The following is a 19,975-nucleotide window of genomic DNA, read 5'->3' on the forward strand; positions in this document are numbered from 1 at the left end:
TTAAAACTTGTCATGTCAACGACATAGAGACTGTGCTTTACACACCCACTTATATATAGAATTATATATAATGTGGCACGTATATAATAAGCTTTAATAGTGTTTTTTTTCCTTTCCATTGTTCTTCCTAAAATTGTACTATACGGTTGGTAGATCGAATATCAACCACATCTAAACGTTATTTCAATCACCATGATCCAATATTATCGATATCATCGAATCATTATCATCATTGTTGCTTTGATCAATGTAATTATGATATATATATATATATATATATATGTCATAATAATTAATACATGACTCATTGTTAAATAGAATCATCAAAACAATATTAGAAACTCAAATTGATGGGATTGAAATATAAATAAACAAACAAACTATTCACTAAAAACGTCCATATATCATATCCTATTGCATGTACAACCTCGTAGAAGTAAGAAGTTTTAGTTCTAAAGAAAAAAGCAAAAAATGAAATGAGCAGAGTGAGGGAATGAGGAATCAGAAAATCAAATCGTGGGGGACTAATATTTATCTGTGGTTGAGATATCCTTTAATTCCCACCATGCAGGTGAATATCAAGATGGTACATTAAAGCTTTCAGGTCCATCATGATGCATATTGCTTTACCCTCTTATAAGCTATCTATGTGTACCTTTCACTAGACGTAACCCTAACTTCATACCAATTTTTTTTTTTCTTTCTTTTCACATTTGAATAATTAAATGAAAAAAATAGATCATCTAATGATACAAATTTGGTTTATTGCCAAAAACTATTTTAATATTTGGATGGACAGATCAAAGATATATTGATGATCATAGATTATGGCAGAAACATGATAATCTGCATGAGGGTAACATAAATAAAAATGAGCTTCAGCACATGATCACATACATTACAGGTTTTATTATAATGAGACCCCTCTCTATACAAACGACAAATAACCTTTTAAAATTGTTATCATTCAATGTGTTCACCTTAATTTTACGTACCCTAATTAGATATAAAAATGAATTGTCAAATCATGTAACATTGTGACCCTTTTCCTTCATGGAATTAATTTTGGGAATATCATTATTGATGAAATTAATGGAAGAGCTACTTTCAAAATATAATAAAGATTATAATTTCTTCATAAATGGTATAATATTTTTTCATCTTTCAAGTACTCTTATATTAATGGACCCATCAAATGATGAATAATACATTGGTTACATTAATTTTAGAGTTTTTGTTCGATTTTTAGGATTTAATTAGAATGAGAACGATAGGCTCATAAGAAAAATTAATAAATGTTTTGTAACCTATTTTACGTGCAATATCTCTCTCATTCTATGTTTTAAAATTCGTATAAAAATCCTAAGAAATGTTGATCCCATTATATATATTCGATATGAGGTATACAATATTGAACGCATGCACCTACGTATACGAATTAGCTCACCTTAATATTTGCCTTTTGTGATTGACTTATGACATAAGATACAAAAATAATGAAAGATTGGTATTTAAGATACAAAAATAATGAAAGATTGAATTATTATATAGTGCGCGTTTTGAATAAATTCTATTGTAACATCAATTGCGATTTGAGCATTTCATTGACATTGGTGATCATGTATACGTGGAACTAATTAAGATAAATACGATAAAAAGTGCTCCACTGACATACTTAAAAAGTAGAGAAATGCTTTAACTACAAATAGATCGTATAAAAATAAACACACAAACTAATGTGTATCTAAGACAAGACCTTTAGAAGAATCAAGATCATTAATTCAAGGATGGTTGTTTTATACTTTATTATTGGAAGAAAGGATGACATATTTATAGTTATTTTCCTCTGAAAATGATAAATGAGTTGAAGTCAAATGCTAATAGTGCAATCTTCTGAAATTATTATAATCTAGCTAATTCAAAGTCTTGTATTGTTATTTACCTCTCAAAGTCTTGTATTCTACTTATAAATTATTACTCAATAAAAATGACACACTATTCATTTTGTTGAGATGTGTTTAGTTGAGACCTATCTACAAATCTTAAAAATTTATTTTTAATTTTTTAAGGGATGTCAATATCCTTATACCCATATATAAACTTGACTTATCATTGTTATTTATTATGATTTCTTAAATTTATTTGACATGATTATATGATAATGAACAGTGAAAATGTCTTGATTAATTTTTAAAAAATATTTATTCACAAAAACGTTTTCATAATATAAAATTCGACGTGACTTAATGTGGTGTATTATAATGTATAACTATTATTATTATAAAGTAGATCTAACAATTCACTTCAATTTATAAACTTTATTTTGTAAATTATTTTTGTGAACATAGTAAAACTATTAATTTTTAGAATTTGATAAATTAGAATTTCATCAGATCCATTAAATACTCAAAGAGGCTAAAAGATATTGGTTGTGCTTAGGGGTGTTCAACCGGGTACCGGACCGGACACTCGGGCATACCTGGCCCGGAACATGGGTTCCAAATCCGGACCAGGTTCCGATCTAGACATACTTAGGTTATGACCCAGGTCGGAACCTGGAATAATTCGGGTTTTTACAATCCGGAAATCTGGGTTCTAGATTATACTCAATTTTTTTTTTAAGCCCATTTTTCAGTTTAGTCACTTAAATTTTTTTTTTAAATGCCTATATTATATTAAAGACTTTTTAAGAAAAATCCATGTTGAAGAGTATAATTATAACACCCTTTATGTAAAAGTCTTTATTTATTAAAAAAAAAATGTTGAAAATCATGATTTTTTATAAAAGCCTATATTTTATGAAAAAAATTTCTAGGTCAAGTTAAAAAGCATAATACTAACACTGTCCAGAATAATAAAACTATATAAAAATGAAAAACTAAAATGCATGCAACCCACTACATATTACATTATTTGTTATTTATACATTAAATTACAAAATACAATATTACATTACAAAATACAAAATCATTAGTATGGTCTTCCATCAATGATTTAATCTCACATCCAGTAGCAACTTCAAGTAATCTGACTGACTGAAAGAGATTCTACAAAAAAATAAAAATTTTGAATATTTAGAAAAACTATGTAGTCTTTAATCTCACACCAAAATTGTAATGCCAAAATTGTTGATGAGATCAAAACTCACCTTGAGATAAATTTCAATTCTTCTCTTTATGGAATAGCAAGATAAATTACATTTCCAAGCTATGTTCCTCTCATTTCATAACAAAAAGAATGACAAGTGAACAAAACATGTCCCAACACTTCATCAGAAACACTAGGTAACAAACACTAGGTAACAAAAGGAAGACACTCAAATAATAAACTAAAGATGTCAAATCCAAAGCTTTTGGGAAGAAAAATGCTACCACCAAACAATACATTTGATCTCTCACAGCATGCTTAAAAAGGAAATCCATGTTTATGCCAGGTAAACAAAATTTCCCTTCAAGTTCAAGGTGTTGTTGCATTCCATATCATATAAAGAAAACAATAGAAAGTAAGACCCATGATACTGAAGTAAAGAAAACCGAATCATGTTTACCACTAACTAGAACAAGAAGAGGCTAATGTTAGCTGAAAAATAGTGACAATTCACATAAGGGAAAATGTCACAATTCAAACCCATGACACTGAAAAGACTTGTGGGATACAAACCTTCCCACCCAACAAACTGAGCTATGATGAGGCAATGCAAAATTGAACCAAAAAAGAAAATTAATTAGTTACTAAATGTGGCAGCATAATAATGGCTCCTCAATAATGCATATTAGTGAGAAAGGAGGCTCAATGCATCACATAACAGACCAGACTAACTCACTAATAATGTTTCCAATCTTTGTAATCAATAGATGCCTTTATTCACCCTAATAGTCCTCCAAAATTAGTATACATAGATTAGGAGAAAATAAAACAAATAGCAAAATTTTTCAAAAATTGGTACACAATAGTACCAATAGCTCTGCGTGTATTCCTCAATTGATGTCATGTCAAGCCTCTTAAGTCAAAATAATAACCTAGAAAAGTTGGGTTGCCTGACCAAAATGCAACTTGATTATAAGTGTGCTTAGAAAATCAAACTTATAAAAGGAAAAAAAAAAAGAAGAAGAAGAAGAAGAAGAAGTTCTCTTCTATCTAATAACAACTACCAAAGCTTTCCTTTACACTAGATTATTATGATAAGAAAGAAAGAAAAAGAAATCATAATTAAAGAACAAAAATTAACATTTAAAAGAAACTAGAGAAGAACCACAAGTAACTGGGAAATCTACATTTTGATCAAGTTCCCAATTCAAAAAGAATGTGTGATATAGCACTAGTCAGGGTCATGAAGTCACCAGTAGTCAGAAAGCAGAATCCTTGAAACTTTCCACTCAAGCCGCCATTCTCATTACTACCTCTACAATAAAGAATGGAAGGAGTTAAGTTCACCAAATTCAATGAAGTTGATTGAAGAAAGGTAAATGAATTCAAAATCCATCGCTAAATGGAGCCCCTAGACGGTTGAAATTAGCTCAAAAGAGATGAAAACCCATATCATGTGAGAACTGAGAAGAATGGAAACATAGATCCAACTATAATATGAGAAGAATATAAACATAGATCCAACCAAAAATTAAAAACACACACACACACACACACACACACACACACACACATACAGAGACATATTTTTTATGAACAAAATCTTACCCGAAAGCTGAGCTGCGGGAGGCTAGGGTCTCCCCATTCTATATATGGATTCTGCATTTATTTTTCCATAACTCTTATTAAGCTCTATTTGTTTGGATAGAAAAATAAAAGAAAAATGAATGAAAAAGAAAATACATAATATACTGACCATGCCTTGTCGCCCTCTAGCACACTAGCCATTGGGGATCTTCAAAGACTGAACACCATACCACTCTGTAAGACTAGCTTTCTCTAAAATCAAGGCCTTGGCCTTCTCAAGTGGTCAATCACGCCGGTGTCCCCATGACCCCAGGTACTTTGGATCCCAGCAGTGCGTACAACCCAGCCATGCTGTTAAAGGCTGTCGAAGCTTGAACAATAGTTTCTCTTCAAAACTTGAATGGGGCTTGGGGTAGAGAGAGAGAGAGAGAGAGAGAGAGAGTTGTGAAAATGATGGGTATTTCAGAAAGATAGGGTTTCTCAACGTAGGATTTTGTTTTGTCAATCCGGGTATCAGGTTTTAAACCTGGTACCCGGACTGGATAGGTCCGGGTTTTGTAATCCAAATTTCAGTCTGGATTTGATCTGGGCCAGAATCCATAACCAGAATCCTGTTTATCCGGATTCTAGTCAGGGCCAAGTAAAACTAGGCCCCTATGAACAGCCCTAGTTGTGTTACTGTGCCGCCCAATTTTTTTCATTAGAGCTGCTAGGTACAGTCCATATAGGTAGTCCCCACATACACTACTATTTGTCATTTGTCCATATCAGTTTAGGTTGAATGACCAAATTGACTTCCTCCTAAAATGACCAAAATCAATTACTTTCAGCCTTTCACGAAGAGAACTGCGGAATTCAAAAAGAGAAATCGTTTTGCCGCTATCTAGCCCCACATGACCTATAATTTTTTGTCTCCTTCACCACCAGCATCGTGCTCATCTCTTCTACTACCAGCGTCATTCCCAACTCCTCCACCACCAGTCGGTAACGTTGACATAAATCAAACTAGAAAAATCTGGACCTTTGCCACCCCCGATACGAGATCTTTGCGGCTTTGCCTGCCACTTGAAATCATCTCCTCCACCACCATCGTCACGGTCAGCTCCTCCACCACCATCAGCTGGTAATGTTGACCCAAATCAAATGAGAAAAATTTTCGCCTCTGCCACTCCTAATTCTTTGAAGATACAGAAATTGTTGCTTGACACTTAACTTGTAAACATGCTGAAGTGATACACAACAAATTTTAAAGAGGCAAGAGACAAAGTAGTTATAGTTGCATAAGTAAAACTCTTCTAATCGAAAGTAATGCTGGTTCTGATAGAATTCTTATCTCTGTTTTATGCTATTCCTTTTATCCTAGTGGTGGTCTAGATGTTAGTGGTGCACCAGAACATTCAAAAGAATGTTACTAAACCCCAATCCCCCCATACCTAGAAGCCCAAAGCAAAGAATAATAATAAATCTTGATGAGGTTAATTATAAACAAAGCATGATTTCTAATGTATTAAACGAGAAAAATGATTCCTAAGCATCTCCAACATCAAGGCTTTGAAAAATACTTACCTCAAATTTCAATCACCAATAATCTTGGCAAGAGCACAAACCTGTCACTTAGGGCTCAGATGGAAGAGGATTATCAATTAAGGGGATGAAGTTAGGGCTCAGTAGGACCATCCGAAGATTAGGAGGAAGGGAATGAACTCAAGAGGAAGAGATAGGGGATAGGGGATAGGGGATAGGGGACTCAGGAGGAATGGAGGGAGGAAGGGGAAATCGAATTCGAGTTTGAAGGGAAGGAGAGAAGGGGCTCGTGATTTTAGATCCCCTTAGTTCTTGACGACATGATGTAACTTCCCTTAATGAAATGATTCGAAGGGTTAGGGAATGCACGACTCGAGAGAAATGGAGGGAGGAAAGAAAAATCAAAATCAAATTCAATCGAATGGAAGGAGAGAGTTCTCGACGATGTCATGCAGATTCCCATAGTGAAGCGATTCATTTTTGCCACATATGGCATTCGCATACAGTCTCCAATGGAGACTATAAATATAATTTCTCTTTTAATATTGAGTTTGACTGTAAATTCATTTTAATTTTTTATACATTTTAAATATTTAAAAAAAAAACTCAAAGTTATTAATGATAATTTTTTTAAAAATTAAAATAAAATACGATCAAATTCACAGCACAATAGCATTTTCTTTTAAAAATATTAGGTTAAAGTTTGATTATAAAATCTTCCTATAATTTTATAAAGAATTAGAAATACAGCAAAAAGAAAAGAAAGTTTGATTAAATATCAAGTGGATAACAAAGAGAACACGAGACGATACTTGAAAAGTTACTACAAGTTCTCTCTCATTCTCTCTCTCCCTCTCTCTCTCTCTCTCTCGCTCGTTCGTTTATTTAACTTTAAGGTGTGTGCGGCTCTCAAAATCTCCGATTTGTCCCAAAGCAGGGTTTCCAATTCGAAGTTCTCGGTTGAGTTCGAGATAATTTGTTGTTGGTGGGGATGAGGTCTTTTTCTTTATGGTGAATTTGGGGAGGATAGGGTGTCGGATCTGTGATTTGAGTTGTGGGGATCGAGATTTGGATGAGAATTTGGTGTTGTATGCGTGCCACGAAGGGTTTGGAACGAAAACTGACTAGGGATTGTCGTCTCGTGATCCGGAGTAGGTCTCGCTGGGGCAAATGCGGTTAGATTTTCTCTGAATTCTTGGAGTTTCAGTTTGATCTGAAAGAAAAAGGCAAGCAAGCAAGAAGAGTATGCAGCACAATCAGCCGAAAAAGGTCTCTGTCCCTCTCTCTCTATCGCTTGATTTAAGGCTGTGTTCTATTTGGTTGATGAGATACTTAGGGAAAAAGGGAAAGAAAGTGAAATTGTGGGATTTGGGTATTATTTTCTTCGATCTTTTGGTGTTTTGAGGATGAATTTGTCGTTGGAACCTGCAATCTAAGTTCGTGAATAAACGTGGCCAACCCTGCGTCTAAATTGATGAAACCTAAGTTCAAGAAAACTAGAGAAAAACTAGAAGGTTAAATTATTTGCGAAACATAAACTGGGCCGCTATAACTATTCATTTTCTTGCTTTTTATTTTATTTTATTAAGTACTATTCCCTTTGTTGAATCTTTGAATTATTTTTCTTTTTTCGTTTTAGAATTTTGGAAAAACATAGAACCACAGAACGCATGCAATTTTATTTTCCCGCTTTTGTTCGCCTGTTGCTCTTGGGAATTTACCCGTATGGTCTTATAGGCAACTATGAATTATGAATAAACATGTAAGATTTTAATTGATGTGCGTTGGATATAATTTTATAGTTTACCCGTATAGTCTAATAGGGAACTATGAATTACAAATGAGTATGTTCGGTTTTAATTGATGTGCGTTAGATTTAGTTTTATTTGGTTTCGATGTTTTTAAATTGTTTAGCTGATAAACGATTTAGTGGTTACTGATCCTAACAACAAAAAGCTACAAGCATATGCAGATTCTTTCTTTATGTTGATTTATTCGCAGTTTTTTTAAAAGTATGACCCTGCTGTCATTGAATTCCAAGAAAGGAATCTGGGCTCATATATTGTTGCAAATTGTTAGCTTTGTCTCTAGTGCCAGATTCTATTCCCAAATAATGTATTTGTCAGGATAATTTATTGTGAATTTTATTGTAATGTTGTATTTTTTTTTCTTTAATTTAGTGTCTTATGGTTCAGTAAAAGTTGTCCATTTTGGCTTTATAATTGACTGATGAGCTCAGAAACTTGGACCTGTGACAAGGGTCGGGAAACACTGATTGAAACTGTTGTTTAGGACAGTGTTGAGCGTTTTATTGATCTGAGGCTATACTCGTGTGGGTATCTTTTGTTTGGGTATCTGTGGTCTGCCGTTATATTTTGGATACGTTACACTTCTTTTTCGTTATACGGTTAGGCTGAAGAAATTAATTCCAGGCTTATGCATTGTGTACTGTTGATTCTTTGTAGTTATCAGTTGTCTGCCGTGTACTAACCACCTGAATTAGATCTAAATGACAAATTTGAATTTTCTTTTGTCAGGTCATGAAAGAAATGGATTTTTTCACAGATTATGGTGATGCAAATAGGTATAGAATTCTTGAAGTTATAGGTAAGGGAAGCTATGGAGTTGTTTGTGCAGCAATTGACACACATACCGGGGAAAAAGTAGCTATAAAAAAAATACATGATGTTTTTGAGCATATCTCTGATTCTATAAGGATCCTACGTGAAATCAAGTTACTCAGGCTTTTACGGCATCCTGATATTGTTGAAATTAAGCGCATCATGTTGCCACCATCGAAGAGGGAGTTTAAAGACATCTATGTTGTTTTTGAGCTTATGGAATCTGATCTTCACCAAGTGATTAAAGCTAATGATGACTTGACGCATGAACACCATCAGTTTTTTCTTTATCAGATGCTACGGGCATTAAAATTTATGCATACAGGTAATTGTTTGTGTTCATGCTTGTCCGATGTTTATGAAGATTGCTTCTTTTTGTGGTGTTACTTCTGCAATTAGATTTCTTTTTAATAGTGGCAGCAGTTTTTATTGTCTTTGTTTGTGGCACATTCTCATCTTTATTTTAATCTATTTCTTTTATGAGTATTTTAAAATTGGGTATAAGACCCACCATAGAAGGTGGGAAGCTTTAACTGTATACGGTAGCAGGTAAGCCCGAAGGCTTTTCCCTTCCCTACCAGGGGATCCTTATTTTAATCTCTTATAAATGAACTTTTCTTCAGTGAGGAGTTAGGGGTAAGTCTTGGACTAGCTGTAACCATTGACATGATCTAAGTTGATTTGTTGCAGCAAATGTGTATCATCGAGACCTTAAGCCAAAGAATATATTGGCAAATGCAAATTGCAAACTCAAAGTTTGCGACTTTGGACTAGCTAGAGTTGCATTCAGTGATATGCCGACTGCAATATTTTGGACGGTATGTTCTTTTGTTACACTTGCAATTGGCTTTACAGTGTTGACTCAGTTAATGATTCTTTTCCCCCCTGTAGTGAGTGAATCATCATCTTTTAGGGTTTTTTTTTTTTTCCTGATATACCTGGCAGGACTATGTGGCTACAAGATGGTATAGGGCTCCAGAATTGTGTGGATCATTCTTTGCTAAGGTATATGGCTTGCATCTATTTACAACTAGTTGTTATTTTCATCCAGTGACAATATTATAGGAGTATGGCCCACGGCTTCCTAGACTTAAAAAACTGGTCCAAATTGGTGCAGTTATGCTCTTTTGTCTTTGCTCTAGCTGCCTCTATGTTAGCTGGATGGATCCACATGCCATTCCTCCAATTTGTATGACTTAAGTTGATGGATTTAATTTATTATGCGTGCAACTTTGTTTATGTTTTCATACTTCTTTTGTTTCTTCATCTCTTTCCTTCTGTCAGATTCAATACTTCATTGTCGTGTTTTGATTGTTTCTGTTAATTTATTTTGCATACATCTGTCTTTACTACTTAACATTCTTTAATGAAGTATTTTACACGGGCATCTAGAATAGTCTTCTCTCCCTTTTAGCTACTCTAGGTCGTTTGTTCTCTAGCCAGAACAAAGTGGGTACCACATTGAAAATTATGCATTTTTTGGAATATCTCCTGAGCACTTATAGTAAGCAGTAATACCTAGACTATAATAATTCTTGTTCAGGGAGGACTATTGAACTGTCCTGGAAGTTGAAATATCTGTCATTCAGGTAACTGTGTCAGGTTACGTCTGTTTCTCTGAAGCAGTTCAATTGCGCTTGCTTTCTTATGTTGGTAAATATAAGTTGTCTGACTTGTTTTATCAATTTTTTGCAGTATACTCCTGCAATTGATATATGGAGTATTGGCTGCATCTTTGCCGAGGTACTGACAGGAAAACCATTATTTCCTGGCAAAAGTATTATTCATCAATTAGATTTGATCACTGATCTTCTTGGGACACCTTCACCCGAGACCATTTCAGCAGTAAGATACATCTCTCTCTCTCTCTCTCTCTCTCTCTCTCTCTCACACACAATTCTGATTGCGCTAGTGATATTATTGCTTTTTTGAGCTCAAGATATTTTAATGTGATGAACATATTATTACAGATAAAAGAAAAATGTATTGAACATATGCAGGTTCGAAATGAGAGAGCTCGAAAATATCTGACAGAAATGAGAAAAAAACCTCTTGTGCCCTTTCAACAGAAATTTCCAAATGCAGATCCTCTTGCACTCGGTATATTGCAAAGGCTGTTAGCATTTGATCCAAAGGATCGGCCAACTGCTGAAGAGGTTTGTGCTCTTTCATATTCTTGGGATTTTGAATACTATCCTTGAGATTCTTTTAGCCAATAAATCTCTCCAGTATCTTTATGATTTATTTTCCTTTCTCCCCTGATATAATGTCTGAAACAGTTTGTTTTCTCTTCCTGCCCTGCCCCCACCCGTCTCTCCTTTCTTTAGGCACTGGCTGATCCTTACTTTAAGGGACTTTCTAAAGTTGAGAGAGAACCTTCTGCTCAGCCAATCTCAAAGTTGGAGTTTGAGTTTGAGAGGCGAAGGGTGATGAAGGAGGACATCAGAGAACTGATTTATCGAGAGATTCTAGAATACCATCCTCAACTGCTTAAAGACTATGTGAATGGAACTGAAGGCACAAATTTCCTATATCCTAGGTTTTAACGGTGCTTCTTACCGAGCGCAGTTACATAATTTTCCCCTTTTAAGTGCATTATGTTTTATACCTTTTGATCATTTATTGCCTATCACTTCAATGCAGTGGTATAGGCCAGTTCAGAAAGCAATTTGCATATCTTGAGGAAAATGGTGGTAAAAGCTCACCGGTTGTTCCTTTAGAGAGGAAGCATGTCTCTCTCCCCCGGTAAAGATTGTTTGCAAGATCAATAATTCCCAACTTATTGTGTGTGTAATGACTAGACTCCCACTTATTATGGGAAAGTATGGAAGTCAAACCTTCAAAAACTGTAATCATCCACATCCTAGTTGGTGTAGGTGTTGTGCGCACATTTTCTGGGTTTGCACACATTGTGGCAACGTATGCTATCAGAGAGCAGAACTACAAACTACACTAATTGTTAAGTTAATGGTGAAACGGTTTAAATGTTGAATAATTTTACTGCTAGAGAGCATAATGTGGTTTAAGTTGATGATGAAGCTTCACTATGGCTATAGCAAACCGTGACGAGTGTAGTTTACCAATACAAACCCTTTTTTTCCAGGTCTACTGTTCACTCAAATGCAATTCCTCCTAGTACAAGGCAAAATTTGAATTTGTATGAGAACCGGCAAATTGCAGAGCAGACTTCAACAAATTTTAGGGCAGCGGATGCAAGTTCTGGAAATGCTTCTAAGGTTTCACGGCCTCCACCAAGAGTTCCAACAGGCATGGCATTCTGTAGTTTTGTTTAACTCTGCCCCTTTCTTTGTCAAGAATACTTTTTCCTTGGAAAAAATGTAATTGAACTTTTTGGCTTCTGTAAGTATATGCCATATGTGAATTTGCTAGCAAAAATTGGGAATTGTTCACCCTTCCAGTTCCATAAGTTTCATGTTGTTAAATTTGGAAGATTGTAAGATAAATCTGATTGATACCCATATTTGTATTAACATGTAGTTTGGTTCCCATACTACATTTAAAGGAGTTCAAATTTATTATTATATTCTCAGATTCTGTACTCATGGTGATGCTTTTTTCTCTGCACAGCAAAACCAGGGAGAGTTGTGGGACCAGTTCTACCTTATGAGGATAGCAGAAACATCAAAGATGAATATGGTTCGAGGGCCTTTGATAGGAATGCAGTACTTACTCCTCAGGCGGGCACTCCACAATGGTTCTTCAAGAGTCGCACTGTAAATCCAGAGAAATCTGGGTTAGAGGCAGACAGTGATTTGTCACAAGCCAAACCACAAACCCAATGCCACATATCCGGCAACCCAACCTCAGGCATGGTCGTGGATGTAAACACCAATCCACATGCCAAGGCAGATCAATTAATGGACCGAATTACTATCGATGCAAAACTGCTACAGGCACAGTCAAAGTTTGGTGCCGCTGGTGCTGCTGCTGTAGCTGTAGCTGCTCACAGGAACGCTGGAGCTTTTCAGTATGGACTATAAGTGGGGTTCTTTGGATCTGCAAGAGCTGTTCAGGTGACAATCTACGCGTGGGTTTGGAGCTGAAGGTGGTGATAGTTAGGATCTCTTTCTTGAAAGAGGTGTTTCTACGTTTTTCTTTTTCTGTTTCTGATTATGTACATGTTAAATATGTCCCATCATTGAAATTGGTAATAAAAAGTAAGCTGTTCTTTAACACTTTCAGAGATCAGATCTTGGTATTCAGTTGTATGACCTATCTGTGCTTTTGTGTTTGGGAGGGGAGGAATCGTTTGATTATGTTGTGCGCTCAATCAGTTAAGGGATGCAATAATTTGCTCCCATAATTAGGGGACACTATTCCAATCTCTTGATCACCTTGTTTGCTGCTGTTTTTTCCTTTGTTTAAGCCTGCCCTACTCCTACCCCAACAGTCAAATCTATGATCTCGTGTACCGATTCCCGGAAGAAAAAGTAACTTTATTTTTCAATGGACCTCATGATTGGCAGGTGTATTGAAAGAAACTGTCGGGTTATCATGTGGGGGGGAAAATGGGGGAAAGAAAAGATTCCATGAAGACAAAGAAATAGGAAGAAAATTGTATTTTAATATCCATACAGTGAAAAAGCCAACAAGGGCAGTATACACAACTTGTACTTTTATAGAGTACCAGCATATTACGTGCCTTGCTCTGTTCATTATTTCCTTTATTTCCTTTTTCTATGTACTTCATTAATTTATTCGTTACATTAATTGGACAAAGGACTACCCCCTTTTAATTTTATATGGGGACTTTATAAATCTCTAAGCCCTCTCAAATGCAACAGGAAACACTGAACCATCCAAGGCCAACAACCTCTACCCGTTCTCGACCAAACTATCAGCAGTCCCAAAGATGAACTTGCAAAAATTGCAGGCTTCAGTCGGACACCACACGATATTGTAGATATTATCCCTAGCTCCAATCCTTTGAATTTTAAAGAAATTGCCTGTTCTTCTCCAACTTTCGGTTTCGATGATTTCTCCTTAGACAATTAATCTCCTTTCACTCTCTGCGTCTCTCACACACAACTTCCATGTAGTTGATTGTAAATAGGTTGTGGCTGCTAAGAATAGTGTCCCTGCTCTCCCTAATTAAAGTTTCTCCCTCAACAAAAGGTGTAAAGATGACAGGGAAGCCATCCGAACCCAAAACATTTTCCTGACCAACGTATAGAGGGCAAGAGCCATTTCGGTCAATCAAGGTAAAACGACCACCATTATCAGTAATGGGAGGCTTAATGTAGTATTCTATGTCCCGTTTAAGAGCCAGTCCAGTGGTGTCAAGCACTGGAGGAGAAGAGTCATCATTGGACAGTTGGGCTGCCACAGATATGACCATCATGACTAGGAATATGCAGCAGCTCAAGCTTCCAACCAATCGCGTCAACTCCATTTTGATGATTCTGATAAAACAGCATATGAAATTGATCTACATATATTGCAGGGTTATGTAACTTTATATGTATGTTTTCTTAATTTGGCTGTGGCATGCAAGGTTTATATATATAGGCTTTGGAGTAGTAAACAAATTAAGATTGCCTCGTCCTTGACATATTGATGGAAGCCTTACTCTCGCTCACTTGTAATTGTCGTGTTGGGTGATTAGATCTACGGTTATTTTTTTGCTTGTTGGTTGGCTAGATCTAGGGTTACCTCAAGGCAACATAAAGATCCAATTAGGTTTGATGATGAAATTAAGACTAACTCAGGCTAGCATTTAACTCTCAAAGGTATTGAAGAGAAAACTCTTATTCATTGAAAATAATATAACATAATTCTTGAAATAAAAATGCAAAGCAACAAATAAATAGAGGATCTCCCTATAGTTGGTGCCACCTTGCCTTCCCCTCTCTTCCTAATCTTAGATCTAGATCTAGATCTCACTCTTGATCCACTCCTTAGTTCTAGGAATCCTATCTTTAGAAAAGCAACATCAAATAACTAAAATAAAGGAAATTAACTAGGAAATAAACTAGGAATTTAAAATAGGAAATAACAAAATATATTAAAATGAAATAAATATCTAAATATAAGGATCATGATCGTCTACCACCATGATTAGTGCCTCCACCCCTATTTTTTTTTAGATCTTGTCATCTTCTCATGCAACCTTCTTGTGCTCTTGCCATCCAACTCCTAAAATCAAGAAATTAGCCACACATGAAACTCCTCTAGTTGCACTTTCCTTGGACGCCCAACGCCTCACCACCCGAGCCATGCATGCTACCCAATACAACCCTTCTAGCCTCGGCACACTTAACCCTCCTAGTGGCATTGCGAATAGCCCTTCTCAGATCTCCATCAATCCTCCCCCATTCAAGACCAACCTTATCCTTAAGGTCCAAATCTGGAAATTTCTTTAAGAAACCGAACACTCTCCCATGTAGCATCCTCGATTGGAAGCCCCTTCCATTGAACCAAAGCTTTGGTTCTCACTTGACCACCCTTCCTCACCAGCCATGAGATATGAAAAATAGGTTGAATGTGAACCTTGACCGGTAGATCTAGCTTATATGTGAACTGTCCGCACTTCTCCAACACTTGCTCAATGTTGTTTCGGATAGTGCCTTGTCAATGTGCTTCTTCATTTGGTCTTAAGCACATGCCATATTCTTCTTGAGGTCCTTCAAGACTTCATCCTTCTCTCACCTCCATATCCATCAAAGCATTTGGTGAACTCCCCACTTCATAGGCTACAAGCACCCCATCATAACCATTTGAGAGTGGCAACCTCTCCACAATAGTGAGTAGGGATTGGTAAGGGTTGCATCAACCCTTTGGGTTTGCTACTCTCACTCTTCACCCTTTGGCAAATGTCACATCTTCTCACATACTCCCTCAAATCAAGAGGCACTTTGGCCCCTAACTTCCTCTCGAAGCCGCCATCCTCCACTTCATAGTCATCATTCAAGTCCCTCGATTGGGAGGCCAATGTGATAGCAAAACATTGCCCCATTGCCTCAAGATCTTCTCCCTCTCACTAGGACCCACGGCCTTGCATCCTCCTCTTCCACTCATTCTCATGCTCACCCATTTACCCCCCATCATAAACTCCATAGTCATCTTTTTATAACCCGACACTATCTTCCCTAACTCCTCTAACCATTGTACACCCAACACCACATCCAACCCAACAATTGGTAAAGAATATAAATCTACCACAATCTTAAAATCTTGTGTTTTCAAACACACCTTTTTATATACTTCTCTACACATCATCATCTCCCCACTAGCTACATTGACCTCAAATGGAGTAATAGAAGTTAGAGGCAACCCCAAGCCCTCGGCCACCTTTGAATTGATGAAGTTCAAAGATGAAACATTATTAATAAGAACCGTTACCTCCATCTTGTCGATGTGTGCTTGTGTTTTCATCTAGGCCCGACAACACCCACCAAAGCATGAATAGAGATTTGAGGGTCTTCCCCATGGCCTCATGTTGATCTTGCTCATTTTGCCCTTGCTCTTCCTTCACTACACCTTGCTCTTCCTCGGACTCCACCTCTATGAGATAGATTTTTTTGGTTTTGCATTTGTGGCCCATAGTGAATCTCTCATTGCAATTGAAACAAAGGTCATTCTCTCTTCTTCGTTGCATCTCTTCCTAAGATAGCCTCTTCACCCCCGCGGGTAAAGGTTTGGATCTGCTTGATGCACCTCCACTAGGACCTCCCGGTGAGAAGTCCTTGCCAAAAGTCATGTTTGCATCACTCTTGGAAACCATTGGGGGTGGTTTCCTCACTTCAAATTGGCTACACTTCTTTAGATCTTGGAGTTAATCTTCCTTGACTTGTGCAACCTCCAAAGCTTGCATCAAGGTCTTTGATTTCTTAAGCTTCACTTCTGTCGCCAACTCGCCCTTCAATCCGCCCACAAAGGTTTCAATAAGGGCCTTCTCCCATGTGCTCTAGTGGACAAATACTCGAACTCTTTTTGGTAATCTATTAAAGATCCAGTTTGCTTTATCTTTGAGAGAGTCTCATGATAATCCATATACTCAGTTAGCCCGAATCTCCTCAAAAACTCCTTGATGAACTTCCTCCACTTCAAATCTATCCTTTGAGCCCCATACGTCTTCCTCATCCATTGCCACCATTGGTTGGTCTCCCCCTCAAGGAAGTAAATGGCATAGGACATTTTTGCATGGCCATTCATGTGATTGTGCTCAAAGTATTGCTCGGCTCTACTAATCCACGTGCTCAGGTCATCACCATTGAACTTTGAAAAGTCCATCTTTGGCTTGAGAATTTCTCCCCTACGTGCTCCTCTCCTCACTTCTCTTCACGGTTCCCTTCTTCTCCTTCACTTTCCCTGGTTGATTTCTCATGAGTGCTTGAGGAATCTTGAGAAGATGAATATGAATCATCCACCCTCTCACGACGTTGGCTTCTTCTAGATCCAATGGAACCCTCAGGACTATGGGCTCGTCTTCTATGTCATCTTCTCTCTCCATTCCTCATTCGATCTACCAATTGGTGGAGCAGCTCCTCAATCCTTCCAAACTTTTCATTGGTGGCGGTTTGTTGAGCCTCCAAAGCGGCTTCAATATTCTCAATACACTCTATATGAGTTATTTGTCGATTGGCCATGGCTTCCTCTCTTGGGTTGGATCTCTCTCAGTGAAAGCATCAATTGATGGAAGTCTCACTCTCACTTACTTGAAATTGGCGTGTTGGGTGATTAGATCTAGGATTTTTTTTTTCTTATTGGTTGGTTAGATCTAAGGTTATCTCAAGACAACACAAAGATCCAATTAGGTTTGATGGCGAAAATTAAGACTAACTCAAGTTAGCACTGAATTCTCAAAGGTATTGAAGAGAAAACTCTCATTCATTGAAAGTAACATAACATAATTCCTGAAATAACACTGCAAAGCAACATAAAAGTAGAGGATCCCCCTAGGGTTATCCACCTTGCCTTCCCATATTTTCCCTTATATTAGATCTAGATCTAGATCTCACTCTTGATCCACTCCTTAGTTCTAGAAATCCTATCTTTAGAGAAACAACATCAAATAACTAAAATAAATAAAATAAACTAGGGATTTAAAATAGGAAATAAAAAAATATATTAAAATGAAATAAATTCCTAAATATAAGAATCATGATTGGTCACCCCCATGATTGGTGCCTCCACCCCTATTTTTTTGGATCTTGTCATCTTCTCATGCAATCTTCTTGTCTTCTTATTATCCAACTTCTAAAATCAAGAAATTGGCCACACATGAAACTTCTGATCTAGTTGCACTTGCCTTGGACTTCCAATACCTCACTACCCGAGCCATGCATGCTACCTAATGCAACCCTTTTAGTCTCGATGCGCCTAACTCTCCTAGTGACATTGTGAACAGCTCTTCTCATATCTCCATCACATAGTCATGGAAAACTGGCCGGTTCGTAGAGGTCCAAAGATCTTATCTTTTCAGGAATTGCTTGTACCATAAAGGTGTGATACTGCTGGTACAGCAGTATGTTAGGCTTTTACAATCAGTTAAATTCGACATTGATTGCATATATGAACGCGCGCATGCACGCACGGTCGCATACGTACAGCGAAGGATATTGTTGAACAATAAAACATGACATTTCAATGCCCATCCATACAAAGTTCGGAGCTTTAATTTGAATTTTCATGAAGGTCTAAAGCCGCCATGCACATTTATTTGCTAAATCCAACCCCATAAATTGCTGGCAGCCTACACATCTGAGATCGGGAATAGTCGATCTCAGAAGAATCCAATAACTTGCACGGTGGAAATTAATGGAATATTGATGTTTCAAAGAGACCAACTGAATGAATCTGAACGTCGGAATTAGGAAAAGTAAAGCATGTCAAGAAAGATGTACTTTGTCCTTTAGGCTGTCATGATTGGTTATTGAATCAAATTCATGAACTCATCTTAAACAAATGGACCAACTATTTTTTTAATTTCTCTTAAAAAAAATTTAAACTCATCTCAATATATTTCATATATTTCAACTTAAGAAGTTAACTCCAATTCAATCTAAATAGAATCTACAAAATATTACCATTCACAACTCAATTTAACTCATTCTAACATCTAAACGTAATCTAATTAATTAACTTAGCTCGCCTGGTTTGTTTAGTGAAATTATCTCATTTAATTACAACTTTTTAAAATAAAGTATAATAAATAATTTAACTTTTTTAAATTTTAAAACAAAAATTATATTAAAAAAATTATATTTTAATAATATTTTATTCAATTTTTATACCGTCTCAACTCACTAATATCCAGACCAGTTGCTATACGCATGACCGCAGGATATTATATATTTGGATTGAAAAATTTTAATGAAATTATGCAATTTAATAACGCACAATTCTTCATTTAGTACTAGTACTATTACTTGTCTAGCTAGTACGTGAGCATAGTTTGATGCATCTTTTGTTTGGAGTATTCTGGCATGCAGTAACCGTGTGCGCGCATGGCGGTGGCGCTCATGTACAGGTCATCTAATATAAAAAATTACTTTTTATATATATCACTTAAATTATTCGCAAAAAATATAAAATATGTTGCTATTGATGCAAAACTCATCACAAAATACGTCGTTATTGTTGGCAACATGTTTTGAACGTTTTCTGACTAATTTAGGTGGTATAAAAAGTTATTTTTTTTTAAGTACTGTACTGGTGGTAATGTACAGATCATCTAGTACTGTATTGTATTAATATTTCCAAACTGATCATCATGCATGCCCGAGTAAAGTGAGTTGTTTAATGTTATTTATTAAGTATGTAATGATTTTGAAATTTATATTGATAATATAAATATTATAGTATTTATTCCATCTCTCTCTCTAGATCTCTGCTAACTATATAAACTGGAAGGTATCTTTTAAGCGCATGCACTTGTTTCATACAATTAGCGGTCGTTCCATCGGGTAATGCATGCATGACATGATCGATCCATACACGATTATAAATTAACAGAAACTATCGGTGCATGCGGATCATATGAGTTGAATTCGTTTATACAATGATCTAGTTGTATATATACATACATAGATATATATATATATATATATATATATATATATATATATATATATGAAATTCAATACTCACATGCTTGGCACTATCCTAACCACAGGTCCACAAGGACTGAAATG

The 19,975-nt window shown here is 36.1% G+C and overlaps 1 protein-coding gene, 1 non-coding gene and 1 pseudogene across 3 annotated transcripts; 1 reads left to right on the top strand and 2 right to left on the bottom strand.

Annotated features, from left to right (window-relative positions):
* Positions 1-6,993: 6,993 nt before the first annotated feature.
* Positions 6,994-13,028, top strand: LOC122281477 (mitogen-activated protein kinase 19-like). 2 transcript variants are annotated; one of them, XM_043092982.1, is made up of 10 exons: positions 6,994-7,467; positions 8,736-9,144; positions 9,510-9,637; positions 9,765-9,824; positions 10,515-10,664; positions 10,820-10,944; positions 11,155-11,358; positions 11,463-11,564; positions 11,923-12,086; positions 12,408-13,028. In XM_043092982.1, exons 1-10 carry the CDS (start codon positions 7,444-7,446, stop codon positions 12,818-12,820), a joined length of 1,779 nt encoding a protein of 592 aa, XP_042948916.1. In that variant the 5' UTR covers positions 6,994-7,443; the 3' UTR covers positions 12,821-13,028. The 2 variants fall into 2 exon arrangements, with proteins under 2 accessions (XP_042948916.1, XP_042948915.1); XM_043092981.1 differs by having other exon boundaries at positions 6,995-7,467; positions 10,820-10,975; positions 11,147-11,358.
* LOC122283610 lies at positions 9,309-9,434 on the bottom strand. Its single transcript, XR_006231007.1, has one exon. It is a non-coding gene; the product is annotated as a U6atac minor spliceosomal RNA (small nuclear RNA).
* A 573-nt stretch (positions 13,029-13,601) lies between the features above and the next one.
* LOC122280856 lies at positions 13,602-14,232 on the bottom strand (annotated as a pseudogene).
* Between the last annotated feature and the right edge of the window lie 5,743 nt (positions 14,233-19,975).

This window comes from Carya illinoinensis, chromosome 11, assembly GCF_018687715.1.
Source record: "Carya illinoinensis cultivar Pawnee chromosome 11, C.illinoinensisPawnee_v1, whole genome shotgun sequence".
NCBI lineage: Eukaryota > Viridiplantae > Streptophyta > Magnoliopsida > Fagales > Juglandaceae > Carya > Carya illinoinensis.

Bases quoted from the DNA above. Each gene is read 5' to 3' on its own strand.
- LOC122281477 (XM_043092981.1), top strand. From the start codon at position 7,444: ATGCAGCACAATCAGCCGAAAAAG. The intron at 9,145-9,509 runs GTAATTGTTTGT...GATTTGTTGCAG, and splicing joins ATTAAAATTTATGCATACAG to CAAATGTGTATCATCGAGAC. The intron at 10,665-10,819 runs GTAAGATACATC...GAACATATGCAG, and splicing joins CACCCGAGACCATTTCAGCA to GTTCGAAATGAGAGAGCTCG.